General features: G+C 44.7%; 1 protein-coding gene across 1 annotated transcript in view; it reads right to left on the reverse strand.

Annotated features, from left to right (window-relative positions):
- The window catches only part of LOC146338550 (connector enhancer of kinase suppressor of ras 2-like), a 122,588-nt gene that overhangs the window by 39,653 nt on the left and 66,404 nt on the right, over positions 1-16,531 (reverse strand). The window contains exons 7-8 of the mRNA XM_084814027.1: positions 13,017-13,088; positions 3,520-3,590 (exon numbers count right to left, since the gene is read on the reverse strand). Coding sequence (XP_084670153.1) covers positions 3,520-3,590; positions 13,017-13,088 — 143 coding nt within the window. The remainder of the gene's footprint in view (positions 1-3,519; positions 3,591-13,016; positions 13,089-16,531) is intronic.

A 16,531-nucleotide genomic window follows, 5' to 3' on the forward strand; every position in this document is an offset into this window, starting at 1 on the left:
ATTCAGAAGTCTGCCAGAGGAGACTTATGGTGCTCCCAAACTTGCCAATTGTTACTGACATAAATCAAGGTAGAGGATATCCCTACTGGCACAGTATAACTGAGATCCTCCCCTTCATGGATCACTGCCTTGTTGTGGCGAAGGGGCTTGCGTAACTCAGTGAAGCCATAAGCTATGCCGTGCAGGGCCACCCAAGACGGACAGGTCATGGTGGAGAGTTCTGACAAAATGTGGTCCACTGGAGAAGGAAATGGCAACCCACTCCAGTATTCTTGCCAAGAAAACCCCATGGAACGTATCACAAGGCTAAAAGAGATGACGCTGGAAGATGAGCCCCTCAGGTCGGAAGGTGTCCAATATACTACTGGGGAAGAGCAGAGGGTATTTCCAAGTAGTGCCAGAAAGAGTGAAGTGGCTGGGCCAAAGCCGAAAGGACACTCAGCTGTGGATGTGTCTGGTGGTGAAAAGAAAATCCGATGCTGTAAAGAACAATACTGTTTAGGAACCTGGAATGTCAGATCAATGAATCAAGGTAAGCTGGAGGTGGTCAAACATGAGATGGCAAGATTGAACATCGACATCTTGGGAATCAGCGAACTAAAATGGACAGGCATGGGCGAATTTAATTCAGGTGACCATCATATCTACTATTGTGGGCAAGAATCCCTTAGAAGAAATGGAGTAGCACTCATAGTCAACAAAAGGGTGGGAAAAGCAGTACTGGGGTACAATCTTAAAAATGATAGAATGATCTCAGTACGAATCCAAGGCAAACCATTCAACATCACAGTAATTCAAGTCTATGCCCCAACCACTGAGGCCGAAGAAGCTGAGGTTGATCGGTTCTATGAAGACCTACAACACCTTCTAGAACTAACACCAAAAAAAGATGTCCTCTTCATCATAGGGGATTGGAATGCTAAAGTAGGAAGTCAAGAAATCACCGGGATAACAGGCAGGCATGGCCTTGGTGTACAAAATGAAGCAGGACAAAAGCTAATAGAGTTTTGCCAAGAGAACACGCTGATCATAGCAAACACTCTTTTCCAACAGCACAAGAGACGACTCTACACATGGACATCACCAGATGGTCAATATCGAAATCAGATTGATTATGTCCTTTGCAGCCAAAGATGGAGAAGCTCTATACAGTCAGTAAAAACAAGACCTGGAGCTGACTGTGGCTCAGATCATGAGCTTCTTGTTGCAAAATTTCGGCTTAAATTGAAGAACGTCGGGAAAACCACTAAACCGTTCAGGTATGACCTAAATCATATCCCTTATGAATATACAGTGGAGGTGAGGAATAGATTTCAGGGATTAGACCTGATAGACAGAGTCTATCATAGCCTGAGGAACTATGGACGGAGGTCCGTAACGAAATCCATCCCAAAGAAAAAGAAATGTAAGAAAGCCAAGTGGCTGTCTGATGAGGCTTTACAAGTAGCTGAGGAAAGAAGGGAAGTGAAAAGCAAGGGAGAAAGGGGAAGATATATCCAACTGAATGCAGAGTTCCAGAGAATAGCAAGGAGAGACAAGAAGGCCTTCTTAAATGAACAATGCAAAGAAATCGAGGAAAATAACAGAATGGGAAAGACTAGAGATCTCTTCAAGAAAATCGGAGATCTCAAGGGAACGTTTTGTGCAAAGACAGGCATGATAAAGGACAAAGAAGGCAGGGACCTAACAGATGCAGATGAGATGAAGAAGAGGTGGAAAGAATACACAGAAGAACTATACAGGAAAGATCTGAATGTCCCTGATAGCCATGATAGTGCGGTCACTGAACTTGAGCCAGACATCCTAGAGAGTGAAGTCAAGTGGGCCTTAGGAAGCATTACTAACAACAAAGCTAGTGGAGATGACAGTATTCCAGCTGAGTTATTTAAAATCCTAAAAGATGATGCTGTTAAAGTGCTGCATTCAATATGCCAACAAATTTGGCACACTCAACAATGGCCGCAAGACTGGAAAAGGTCAGTTTACATTCCAATTCCAAAGAAGGGCAACGGCAAAGAGTGTTCAAACTACCGCACAATTGCGCTCATTTCACATGCCAGCAAGGTGATGCTCAAAATCCTACAAGCTAGGCTTCAGCAGTATGCGAACCGAGAACTACCGGAAGTACAAGCTGGGTTTCAAAGAGGCAGAGGAACTAGAGATCAAATCGCCAACATTCGCTGGATCATGGAGAAAGCAAGAGAATTCCAGAAAAACGTCTATTTCTGCTTCATTGACTACGCTAAAGCCTTTGATTGTGTGGATCACAACAAACTGTGGCAAATTCTTGAAGTGATGGGAGTACCAGACCACCTTACCTGTCTCCTGAGAAACCTGTACGAGGGTCAAGAAGCAACAGTAAGAACCAGACATGGAACAACTGAGTGGTTCAAAATTGGGAAAGGAGTACGACAAGGCTGCATATTGTCACCATGCTTATTTAACTTATATGCAGAGTACATCATGAGAAATGCCGGGTTGGATGAATCAGAGATCGGAATTAAGATTGGTGGGAGAATTATCAACAACCTCCGATATGCAGATGATACCACCCTAATGGCAGAAAGCGAAGAGGATCTAAAGAGCCTCTTGTTGAGGGTGAAAGAGGAGAGTGCAAAAGCTGGTTTGAAACTCAACATTAAAAAAACTAAGATCATGGCATCTGGCCCTATCACTTCCTGGCATATAGAAGGGGAAGAAATGGAAGCAGTGACGGATTTTACTTTCTTGGGCTCCAAGATCACCGCAGACGGTGACTGTAGCCATGACATTAAAAGATGCTTGCTCCTTGGGAGGAAAGCTATGGCAAACCTAGACAGCATAGTAAGAAGCAGAGACATCACCTTGCCGACAAAGGTCCGTCTAATCAAAGCTATGGTTTTCCCAGTAGTAATGTATGGCTGTGAGAGCTGGACTATAAGGAAGGCTGAGCGCCGAAGAATTGATGCTTTCCAACTGTGGTGCTGGAGAAGACTCTTACGAGTCCCCTGGACTGCAAGGAGGTCAAATCAGTCCATCCTAAAGGAAATCAACCCTGACTGCTCATTGGAAGGACAGATAATGAAGCTGAAACTCCAATATTTTGGCCACCTAATGCGAAGAGAAAACTCCCTGGAAAAGACCCTGATGCTGGGAAAGACTGAAGGCAAAAGGAGAAGGGGACGGCAGAGGATGAGATGGCTAGATAGCATCACGGATGCAATGAATATGAACTTGAGCACGCTCCGGGAGAGAGCGCAGGACAGGAAGGCCTGGCGTGCTATGGTCCATGGGGTCACGAAGAGTCGGACACGACTGAACGACTGAACAACAACAACTGAGATCCTATTGCTGCATTATAACAGAGATCCAACATAGCTCTCAAACATATCTCTGAAACCATAATTACTAAAGTTATCAAATGTGTTAATGAAAAGAATCTGTCTAGGTTCATATTCTGATATCTGGAGTATTCTCAGAGCCTATATCCTCCACCCCTCCCCCACTCAGATTAATGTCCAAAAATAATGAAGGCCTTACCTTCATCTGGCCGGATATCCTTGTCGTCAGGTGTATAACCAATGGCTGCTAGGCCCAGGCGATTCATCCATCTGACGAAAGGATACAGAGATAAGGCATTAAATAAACAGCAACCTACTACAATTGTCTTGAAGTACTTGCCTACATTCTCTTATTGTACAGAACGAAAGTTTTAAAAAATCGGGTGAAGGAAGCACAAGACGCGAAAACTGGATAATTTCAGAGTTATCTGAAATTTCTGAGGACTCCTCCTCTTCCTCCTCTTGTTAGTTTAGTGCCAGCAGCATATACCAGCAGTATACTGTATATGACCTCCATGGCAAATGGAATGCTGGACTAGATGTACCTTCTAATCTTTAAAGTCTTAAATGATTTGGGCCCAAGTTACTTGAAGGGCCACTTTTTCCTGTACCAGCCAGCCCACATTCTGAGATCATCTGTAGAGGGCCTTCTCACCTGCCCACCACCAAGGCAGAAGGCCTTTTCAGTGGTGGGCCCACAACTCTGGAATTGTCTCCCGTCAGGGGTTTGTTGGGATCACAAGGAAAGAATGTGAACAAATGCATTTGTACATACTCAGGCTTTTGTTTCAGATGGGGATAAGAACTAAAGAACTACGCCAAAGCCTTCAGAGAAAAGGTGGATTTTCTTTGCATTCTTTTGGCCAGTTCATACATCTTCCCACCATCCCAATATTCTTTAATGGTCTCACCCAGGTGAGGATCCAGTACCTGAAGTGGAGGAATAGACATCTCCTCCCATCCCAACATTCTTTAATGGTCACTCCAGGGAAAAGGGATCATCACTGTTGTGTTTTTAATTGTGTCGTGATACATTTGTTTTATTATCATTTTACTCCAGTTTTATTTATTATTGTAAGCTGCCCTGAGTGCCATTTTTCATGGTAGAAAGGCAGGGCACAATTCAAATAAATAAATAAATAAATAGATAGATAGATAGATAGATAGATAGATAGATAGATAGGTCTTAAATATAATAGTCTTAGCTAGAGATGTGAAGCCCTGGAAAATACCCAGAAAAAAGGGGGTGGGGAAAAGAAGAATTTTGGAGGCAAAAAAACTCCCCTCCCCCATATCTTCCAAAAATCCCTGAGAGAAAACAATTTTTTCCAGTTCCCCCCATCCCCCCCCCCAGGCCTTCACATTTCTACTATTAATAAAGAAATGCAAGTGGGACCTGTGCCAAATGTTGCAGTGTGGCGTGCTCCTGTTCAGGGCTCCAGCCAGCTAGCCAATCGAGCCCTCTTCCAAGAAACTCCATTCCATTCTATTCCCCCTCCTCATCCAGTTTAAGAGACAGGGTCACTTATGTGTCATAAGGGCACTGTGGACATAGTCCCATATGTGTATAGGCCCGTTCCACACAATCCTTTCTTCTCAAAAAGTACCATTGGTGTGTGTAAGGAGCAGGGTGTGGGGGATCACACAAACTGGGCTTGTGCACACTTATATGCCTGCCTACCCTTGAAACACAGATCACCTCATACATGTCATAGTGAAGAGGAACATGTGTGTCGTCTTCATCGCAGAACCAATATCTGGCTGAGCGACTGTGGCTGTTAATCCCAAACACACTTACCATAGGCTGTATGCACAAAGTGGCTCTCCCGGTTTTACCAGAATCCACTGGATGTACACCATTTGTACACAGATGTGTATGTATGGCATCAAGCACCACGCATACAAATCTCTTTGCTCCTGACATGTTGAGCGAACAACAGAATCTGGAGGTTCCAAGCATATAGCTATCATGATAGATAACTGTCAAAATCTAACTGTCTTGAACGAATTTGTCCAAATCCTTCAACCTGCCCATCAATAACTAACAGCACCTGGACAGCAGATTGAGCCAACACACAGGTCACCTGGTCACAGTCTTTCACACTATGGTGTGGTGTATTCTATTTCCATTTACCATATAGTCATTCTTTATACACTGACATCCACGCATATATACGTGCAATGGGCACCCTCTTTGGTCCTCTCTTTTTTTAGTGATGTCATGCAACTCTCTTTTTTGGTGATGAGTAAGTGGGCATCCGATGGTGGAGGGACAGATCGCTCTTGCAAGAGGCCTGAACAGTTGCTTGCAGGGGGCATTTGAAATGAGGCTGCGGGGTTTTTACCCCATGCTCTAAATAAAAACATGTTTTCTCATTCTGAGTGTCTTCCTTTTGCTGTTCCTGATGCAGAGAGGAGTCATTTTCACCAAAAGGCGTTTCTCATTCAGATATCCTTTGATTCGCTTCCCACGTTCCATAGTGTTACATATGCTATGGGAGAAAATGTTTTATCGGGTTCCAGCAAGGGAGTCATAGCACTGAAGGACAATTTGATGTCAAAACATTATGTATAAATCACATGATGGCCCATGTGCTTTGTCAATTGTGCTTGACCTGCCATTTATAATGGTAGGAGGTTTATCTCCTCAAAAAAGTATAATCCCTCATAAATGGTTGAAGAGAACTACAATAGAAAAAAGACTAGAAAATTGCAATGCACTCTTTTTATTAGGGATGTCTGTCACTGGGAAATACAGTTCTTTTGACGGAGTTCCGCTGTGTGTATGACTCAATTTGCATCTGCAAGCTGAGCTGAGGGCTTTCCCCTGAACTCTGGGACCCTTTTTGTGCATTTTTGAGGGGAAGGTTCTACAATTTACGCAAATTATGGCTGAATTTGCACAAATTATGGTGAAATTTGTGCAAATTACAGCCAAAATTACACAAATTACAGAAATTCAGCCCTAATTACCATAAATTTCCATAAATTTCCCTAAATTAAACATATTTTTAAAAAGGGGATGCCAGGGTCAACTGTGGCGGGCCCTCTGGGGTCCCAGGCTCCCAGCATTTCCACAACCCTATTGAGTGCTACATTTGGCATGTCTAATAATGTAATGTGTGAAGAAGTTCTTCGATACTGCTCACAATGGATAACATATTGGGTACAAATCTATGGTGTGACCAGACCTGGAATACTGTGTACAGTTCTGGTCACCACACCTAAAAAAGGGGGATATTGTAGAGTTGGAAAAGTGCAGAAAAGGGCAACTAAAATGATCAAGGGGATGGAGCATCTCCCCTATAAGGAAAGGTTACAACAACTGGAACTAGCTTGGAAAAGAGCTGAGTAAGGGGAGCCACGATAGAGGTGTACAAAAATATGCATGGTGTGGAGAAAGTGGATAGGGAAACATTTTTCTCCCTCTCTCATAATACTAGAACCAGGAGTCATCTCATGAAGCTGATTGGTGGGAGATTCAGGACTTCTTCACACAGGGCATAGTCAAAGTATAGAATTCACTACCACCAGATGTGGTGATGGCCACCAATTTGGATGGCTTTAAAAGGGGGTTGGACAAATTCCTGGAGGAGAAGTCTATCAATGGCTACTAGTCCTGATGGCTGTATGCTACCTTCAATATCAGAGGCAGTATGCATATGTGCACCAGTTGCTGGGGAACATGGGTGGGAGGGTGCTGTTGCACTCATGTCTTGCTTGTGGGTTTCCCACAGGCAGCTGGTTGGCCACTGTTTGAGCAGAATGCTGGACTAGATGGACCCTTGGTCTGATCCAGCAGGGCTCTTCTTATGTTCTTGTATTCACAGTCTCTTCACCTTCATGTCTGAATTAGTTATGGAATGTAGCATTAACTGTAGTAGTGATGTCTACTACTGCATCAAGTTTCTTATATGTACACAGACACACACATACTACACACATAGAAATTACTGTACCGATTCTGGGGAGATCGGAACAACCCCAGAGCAAATTTTGATCTGGGAGCACAGTGGTCTCATTTTGGAGAATCTATCCTGGGTATAATGTGGATAATTTCATCTGATCGCGCCTAACAGCCTTAGATTTTGCAGACCCTTTTATGCCTCTCAGCAGGGGAAAGCCTGTACATTTGGAAAGATAGCTTTCCTGCCAGCAGCACACATTTTAAAGGGCCATGAATATTGTATGAACATTTCCTGTAAATCCAGCTAACACGCTCCAGTAAAAGCCATCTGTGGTAGCTAGCAATGGCCATAGGGGACCAGGATGCTGCCCTGGTCTGACTGGAAATAATAGGTAGTATCCAATGTTACTCCCACGCAGAGTAAATTCATTGAAATGAATGGGACTTAAATTAGTTGTGACTAATGTAAGTCTCATGCATTTCAATGAGTCTACTTTACATACGACGGACATTGGATACTACTCAGTGCAGGGGAATTATTTCAGGGGTCTGGATTATGTTGCTGAACATCCTCCCAAGTTGGGTCTGGTTTGAAGGAGGATCTCTTGAACATCCCCAGAGTCTTCTTCCCTTTCCCAAACTTTAGTGCTTGTGGCTGGACAATTAGGTTCTAGATCAGGGCTGGGGAATCTTTTTCCAAATCAGTTTTAGGGCCAGCACCTGGCTGGTCACCCATCTTTTGCCTGGGCTATTCACTATAAGGCAAAGGGAGGGGGTTCTGAACTTTATGATAAAAAGGGACATGCAGGTGTTAGAGCTGAATCCCATCCCCTTTCCCCCCCCAGCCTTATCTCCTCAGGCTCCATCAATTCAGACTTATTCTCCCAACCCAGCTCTGATACATAGTGAGCTGGGCTGAGAAGGAAAGTGCCTGAAGTAATATTGCATGGGAAGTTAAAGTGGGGGCCATGGGAAGTTAATATGGGGGCCATGGGAAATTACTAGGGGTTGGGGCAGAGTTCAGATCACCTCACCCACATTAAACCTTCCTGTAAAAATTAAACTGTCTGATATATGAAGGGGATAGAAACATTAACAGGAAGAATGGCTACCCCCATTACATTTCATTTTGCTCTAGGAAGTATGGGTTGAGAGACTATACTGTGAAGAAAGGCCAACCCGCTCTGTAATTCTGATGGCTGGGATGTGAAATTTTTTTAAGAAGTCATCATTAAGAATAAGTCTTTTGTTATTTTTTTTAAACTCATTGTGCCTGCTTTCAATTAGTTAATGACAATGCAGAGTATGCCTACTTATCTGATTAAGAATCAATATTGTTTCTTTCTAATCTTTTGAACAGTTCACATTCATTCCAATATAGCCTCCTGCTTTGCTTTTATCAGTTTTCCAGGGGAGCCAAAGTAGCATGCTCCAGCCAAGTAATCTCTGATGTCCTTTGCAAACGTTATCTGTAGGAGGTAATTTAAAATATTAATAACTTGCTACTTGTCTCTAATTGGAATTAATTTGGACAACCTTTGTATTTTATCACACAATTAATTCTCATCTCAGTTTTGATTTTTTTTCTTGAAGGGAGTGATCTGATGAATAAATATCACATTCTTTGCCCATTTCTTGTTCAGATGTGATAAATCCATAGAGTAATAGGTCCATTGCGGGGGTGGGGGGCTCACTTTTGGGGAGGGGGGTCAATATATCAGGTGACAGAAGGCTCCCTCTAAGATAAAAGGAAGGATCTCTCATTTCCAAACATATTTGTGGCACAGTACCATTTATCACTTCAAAGGCACCGAATGACCAAGGCAAAGGATAGACAAATGTATTAATTTCATGATTAATTTGTTATTTTGTTGCAGAGAACACAAGTGTGCTTGTGCAGTCCTGGCAAAGCAGCATGATTAGAAAAGGGATTGAGAATAAAACTGCCAACATCATACTGCCCCTATACAAATCTATGGTGCAACCACACTTGGAATACTGTGTCCAATTCTGGTCACCACACCTAAACAAAGATATTGTAGAGCTGGGAAAAGTGCAGAAAAGGGCCACTAAAATGATCAAGGGGCTGGAGCATCTCCCCTATGAGAGACGGTTTCAACAGCTGGGATTGTTTAGCTTGGGAAAAAAGGAGGGTAAGGGGAGAAATGATAGAGGTCTACAAAATGATGCATGGTGTGGAGAATGTAGATAGGGAGACATTTTTCTCCCTCTCTCACAATACTAGCACCTGAAGTCATCCTTTGCAGCTGATTGGTGAGAGAATCCAACAGATAAAAGGAAAAACTTCTTCACACAGCACATAGTTAAACTATGGAATTCACGTCTATAAGATGTAGTGATGGCCACCATTTGGATGGCTTTAAAAGGGGGTTAGGCAAATTCCTGGAGGAGAAGGCTATCAATGGCTACTAGTCTTGATGGCTATGTGCTACCTCCAGTACCAGAGGCAGTGAGCCTATGTACACCAGTTGCTGGGGAACATGGATGGGAGGGTGCTGTTGCGCTCATGCCCTGCTGGTGGGTCCCTGGTCGACAGCTGGTTGGTCACTGTGTGAATAGAATGCTGGAATAGATGGACCCTTGGTCTGCTCCAGCAGGCCTCTTCTGATGTTCTTATGTTCTTATGTCTTGCAAAAAGGCAGAACAACAGGACGAATCTAGCAGAACAACTATGTGGGCTGCCTGCAAGCAAGCCCCTACTCATTGGTACTTAACCCCATCATGAAAATAGACTTAAATCCAGGGCAGACGTAATGCCTGCTTCTCTGCAAATCACAGCTTGCAAATTATGAGCCAGCCTCATAAGAACGTAAGAAGAACCCTGCTGGATAAGGTCAAAGGTCCACGGTGGTATAGCTAAATTTTAGGCTCTAAACTTAGCGACCCTAAGAGACCATACAATATAGTTGACCCCCACCCCCCAAGGCCGTAGACTCAACTATGACTTTGTGGGCGGGGATGGGAACTGAGTGGGGATTCCACCCCACCCCTCCACAGGAGTTTCTCTTCAAAGAAAGAAAAGGTGCTGTAGTGACCAGCATCAGCCCTGGTGGGCCTTGGCTGGAGCTGGGCCTATCTGCTGCTGCCTCATCACTAGCTGCTCTCTTGGGTGATCCGTTCCTGCCCTCTCCCCCTCACCCCATGGGCTGAGGGGTCCTAGCAGCACAACTGAAAGTCCATTCAGTCCAGCATCCGGTCTCCCACAGAGGCCAGCCAGATGCTTCCCCAAGCAAGAAATGAAAGCCTAAGAACATCAGAAGAGCTCTGCTGAATCAGACCAAAGTCCATCGGGTCCAGCATTCTGTTCACACAGTGGCCAACCAGCTGCCCACAGGAAACCCACAAGCAGGGCATGAGCGCAAAAGCACCCTCCCATCCATGTTCCCCAGTAACTGGTGTACATAGACTCACTGCCTCTCGTACTGGAGCCATCAAGACTAGTAGCCATCGATAGCCTTCTCCTCCAGGAATTTGTCCAATTGCCCTTTTAAAGCCATTCAAATTGGTGGCCGTCCCTTAGGGATGTGCGAACCCACCTCTGTCCAGGTTCTCTGGGTGCCTGCTGAAGTGCTGCCCCTGGTCACCCCCCCCAGACCTGCATTTGAGCCCCCAGGAGCTCGGTGAGTCACCCGCACTCACCTCGGGCCTGTCTGGTGAGTGTCCACCATTTTGCTGCCTTTTTTATGAAAAAAGGGGAGTTTAAAAATATGCACATTTAAATATGCGCAGTTCCTTTTAGCTCCGTTTTTTTGTAAAAAGAACAAGTCAGCAAAATGGCTGGTGCTCACTAGATGGGGCCTGCATGAGTGTGGGGAGCATCTGGGAGGGTGCCTGCGATGGGGTGCCACCTTCTCTTCCTTCCAGCAGCAGGAGGAGGCACGGCACACCCTAGCCATCTCTTGCTTGCGAGCAGTTTGGACTTGGACAGCCAAGTCTGAGCTGTTCTTGGCCGCTTGCTGAGCTCCAGGGCACTCATCTGCTGGGCCTGTTGGTGCTCTGGAGTTCGGCGAGCGGGACCCAGGGGGCCAGGCATGGGGGATTTTGCCAGCCTCCCGGACTAAGTCGGGCACTCGTGACATCCCTACCGTCACTACATCTTGTGGTAGCAAATTCCATCGTTTAATTCTGCGCTGCATGAAGAAGTCCCTCCTTTTTTCTGTCCTGAATCTCCCACTGATCAGCTTCATGGGATGACCCCATTGGGTTCTAGTATTATGAGAGAGGGAGAAAAATGTCTCCCTATCCATTTTCTCCACACCATGCATAATTTTTTTATACCTGTATTGTGTCTCCCCTTCTCCTCCTTTTTTCTAAGCTAAACAGCCCCAGATGTTGTACCCTTTCCTCATAGGGGAGTTGCTCCACCCCCTTGACCATTTTAGTTGCCCTTTTCTGCCCTCCTCTGCTTTTGCCCCTCCGCAACTAGCCTAGGACTTGTCGTTGGAGATGCAGGGAAATGGAGCGATTCACCTCCCTAGGTGATCTGCTGTCTCAAGAACGACAAGTCCTGGTTCCTCAGTTCCTGTTGGCATTTCCTACGGCAGAGAAATGAGAAGCCAAGTGGGTGTGGCAGCAGACTGGCAGCAGGAGGGAGGGACAAACACCATGGCAATCAGGGATGCTGAGATCCCATGGGATTGTGGGAGCCAGTGCCACTGCTAGGAGGGATAGGTCCCAGGCAGATGTGAATAAATGGGTTGGACCTGTGGCCTCTAGGCTGCATAGGAATGAACGACACTAGATCCCAGGGAAGGGGAACCAGGTCGAAGAGCATTTGTCAGTGCAGTCATGTATAATGAATATTACATACATGCAGACATACATGAATGTGCGCCTTGCTGTCTACGTCCTGACTCTATGGTGGCCAGATGCAAAGGAGTGTGCAGTCCCTGCACCTTTCACAGTTTCAGGACAGCTGAAATTCCCTCTTCTACACCGTTATTACAGCTCTGGGAGCCTTGTCAGTGTTCTGGAGGGTCCTCGGGCAAGGCACCCTCAGTGGAACCCCTCCCTCAGCGAGTCTACTTTGTCATCCCCATTGTCACCAGCTGCTCTTGCTCTTCATCTTCTTTCTCATCCTCACTTCCACTTGCTGGCTTGACAGGCAAAGAGCCAGGGAGCAAGCAGGCCGTGGCATCTCCTGCTCCTCCTTCTCACCACCACTGTTGTCTGGGCCAGAGCGAGAGGCAGGTGGACAAACAGGCTGCACTGGTGAGGAGGAGGAGGAAGTCCGGCGAGCTCTTGTCTTTGGGCCCCTTCAGGAGTGTGGGCCCTTGGGCAGGTGCACAACCATTCCTACCCTTGGCACCCGTGCTGAGCCCTGTCCTCTTTTGCATGGGGCCATCCTACTGACTGCCATGTCTAGCTGTAAATACAAATCAGGCAGCTGGAAACATAAGAAGCTTAAACAAAGGGACCCAAAGTAGTTGAAGGATACCAGTCCACCCCACTTTCTTTTTTTCAAAGCAGACAAAGGATTATGTAGCAGGGGAGAAGGGAGGCCTTGTTAGATGTTTGCATCTGGCCAGACAAAGAGTGCTTGAGCCTGCAAGCTGTTTGGTAGCCTGCATCTTGAGCATCATGGTTAATCTGGCCCTGATTTCAATGCCACAGGCAAACTGCATAGTCACATCCCATCTCTTCACAGCCCAAGGGAATTTTAACATAAATACAGAGAAGATGAAGCAGTAATTTTCTTTCATGCTGCTGCTCCACGTATATATGATTCAAATGACTCTAGTTCTGTGCAGAATATCAATGCATCTTACCTATTCATTTCTTCCAGGCAGTCAGTTGCAAAGTAGAAGCTCTTAATTTTGGGGTGACAAGCTTTGAAAGCACTGTGAGGGAAGCAGAAAGAGTGGAAAGAAACCTTTCTAAGTTAAGGAAAAACTAGAAGTTTCAGCTTTAACAGTAAATTACCCAGTTATACTAACTTTATTTGTTTAATATTTACACATACACACACACAAAAAAAACGTGGTTGAAAATCGCCTGATATTTGCCATTCCAGAACATTGCAAATAAAATCAATTTTTCAATAAATTTATCCAACTGTTGTCCATGCCATGATAATCTATAATAAGTTAATTTTGATAAGGTTGCAATGTTCCATACTCTACCATACCATTCAGTATAATCAATGCAGCAACTTCCTTCCAACATTTTAGCTGTTGGGAGCAAGAAGAATTTGTCCACCCAGAAAGTGAAATTATTATTTTTCAATGTTATCAGTTACTGTAAACTGTCACTGAACATATTATGTCTACAGGAGTACCTGACAAATACTTTATAGAACCAAAATGGAAACATACCAGGTTCACGTAGACTGACAAACATAACTGATATAGTTGTTTTGAAATACTGACTGACTGTTTATAATTGTTATAATTCTTTTGTAAAATCAGTTGGCATAATTGTACCACCAATTACTATAAAATACAAAGTTTATAAACTGGTCTAGTGCAGTTTTGTAGGTCTCTCACACCTGGAGTATTTATGCTAAAACTGTCATTGGGGACCTTGTCCTTTCTGCTTTTGTGGGGCACAAGTTTGCAACAACTAAGGCCAGTGTCATTAACCACATCTTTTAGATAACACCATAGTACTACTTTAGGACTTTGTGGTATTGATCACATTGTGGTATTGATCAATGAGCAATTTCATTAAGCAAATTAGAATATTGGTCCAAAAGGGCTGTATAACTGGACAATTCCAAAATATATGCAAAAAATCTACCGCCCCATATCACCAACTAAAAATCAGGAGCTGTAATATAAATCGCACTTAATTTATGTGGTGCCAAATGCCCTTGATACTCATTTTTTAAAAAGACATTTTCTTTCAAATCAGCTGATATCAGTGTATCTGATATATTCCTCCATATCTGTTTCCACTTCAGTTATACCAACATATATAGAGAGGACCGTCCTCTATAAAGTAGGACACACAGTCATCCTAGCTCAGGGGTCAGCAAGATTTTGGGGCCTGTGGGCACATTTGGTAATTTGAAAAAACTGTCCTAGGCACCACGAACAAACTAAACAACTGAGCGCCGACACACTAAACAACTCCTTTGAACCCACAGTTTTCAGCACGAACAGAAACCTATTTCACAGACAGCAAACTCTGTTTCTCTCCAGCCCCACCCCCTGCAACTGCCTGCCAGCTCATTCATTCCACCCATTGATGCACATTCTCTTTCTCTTGCTCGCCGGGCTTCTTCACACAGAGCTTTTATCCTGCGATTGAGATGGCTCTCTCTTGGAAGTTTGCAGGCTCTTTACATGACACCATTAACCTCCAGGGCATCTGCTCTTTGTTGCATTTTTAAATAGATCGCAGATAATGAGCTATCAAAGTACCCTTTTGTGTTCCGCTTGAGTTCCCTCTGTGAAAAGAGGAAAAGCGGCAAGAAGAAGAGCGAGATCAATGAAAGATAATGGAAGACTCAGATGCGGGGAGAAGGAGGGGGAAAGGGGCCGGGGGAAAGGAAGCACGTGAAAAAGGGAGTCATTGTGAACCTGCATCTAAAATGGAAGCAGAAAGCCCTGATTTTAAAATGCAGGATTTTAGGCTGGTGTAGAGATCCCCCCTCCCTCTCTCTCACACACACAGAGTGTCGGCTCCAGGTTTTGGAGGGCCCTTGGGTAAGGCAGCCTCAGTAGTACCCCTCCCTCAGTGAGTTTACTTTCTGACCACCATTGTCACCTGCTGCTCCTGCTCTTTCTCCTCTTCCCCATCATTGCTACCACTTGCTTGCTTGGCAGGCAGAGAGCCAGGGAGCAAGCAGGCCGTGGCATCTCCTGCTCCACCTTCTCACCACCACCATTGTGTGGGCCAGAGGAAGAGGCAGATGAAAAAGCAGGTTGCAATGATGAAGAGGAGCAGCAACTCCAGGGGGATCTTTTCAGTGGGCCCCTCCTGGGGTGTCGGCCCTCAGCAGGTGCCCAACCATGCCTACCCTTGATGGCGGCCCTGCCTATACACATCTCTCCTTCATCCATCCTTCATCCATTCGCACACGCAGTTAGCTTTGAAGTGATCCCAGCTTCAAGCGAGAAAAAAATGTGAATGAAAAATGAAAAAAAAAGTGGGAGGGGTAGAACACCTTGGCGGGCAGCAAGAAAGGTGGGCAGGCCTTCAACATCCAACAGGCCCAATTGCCTTCTCTGGGAGTGTAGGATTGTTTTCTAAAAGTCCGAAAATCAAATCAAATGACTCCTAGGATGCAATCCTTTGCATGTTTACATAGGCAACAATGGAGAGGGCCTTTTCAGTGGTGGCTCCCCATTTATGGAGTAGTCTCCTGGATGAGGCCCACCCGGCGCTAACATTGTCATCTTTTCAGTCAGTGCCAGGTTAAAACTGCCCTCTTCTCTCAGGCATTTGGCAGTGTACAATGAGTCTCTTGATTGTCTCTGGCTGATGGTTTTAAATTGTTTTAGATATATGTTGTTGTTGTTGTTGTTGTTGTTGTTGTGTGTGTGTTATTTGTTTTATGTCATTATATGAATACTTTTTATATTTTATATAATGTATTTTAGTGGTTTTTAATTTTTGTGAACCGCCCAGAGAGAGCTTCGGCTATGGGGCAGTATAGAAATAAAATGAATGAATGAATGTTTAGACACAAAAAAGTCCTACAACTCCCAACATCCCCCGGCCAGCTTGTCTAAACGTACATAGGTTTGCACCCTTACTAACTGATGAAATTAACATCTAACACTTTGTTTTCCTCCAGTAGAATGAAGGATCTCTCTGTTGGGTGTGTGTGTGTGTGCATGCGCACGCATGCCTGGCTTAAGATCTGGGATGTGCAACTGCCGATCTCTCTTTTACTATCAGTCTCTTATTAAACTCCTTTGGGGGTTATTCAAAGAGCCGTTTCCAGCATTTTCATTAGAAACACAGACCAGGTCACTGCTGGGCATACATGCAACACCCCTCAATGTGTGACCTTTTAGGAAATGAGCTGGAAACCCTTTCAAAGCAGGCACTTGCTGTTTGTGGAGGGATTTAAAAAAAAAATAATTCCAGCAAACCTCGCTTTCTCTGATACAATAGCTCTCTGATGGCATGGCAGGAAAAAGAAAGAAAAGAAAGCTATGCCAGAGTCTTTGCTTCTCACTGGTGAGTAAGCTGAAGAATTGTTCATCACAGAAACAGCACAGCAGGGAAGCAGAAGTGAGAGCTGTATGGATGGACGGGTGTGTTGGGGTGGGGGGTGGGGATAGGAGGAAATATATATTTTAAGTAGGGATGTCAGAGAATTCCGCCATGG

The sequence above is a fragment of the Heloderma suspectum genome, chromosome 9, assembly GCF_057233095.1.
Source record: "Heloderma suspectum isolate Gila_16-S chromosome 9, 16-S_ref, whole genome shotgun sequence".
Classification (NCBI taxonomy): Eukaryota; Metazoa; Chordata; class Lepidosauria; order Squamata; family Helodermatidae; genus Heloderma; species Heloderma suspectum.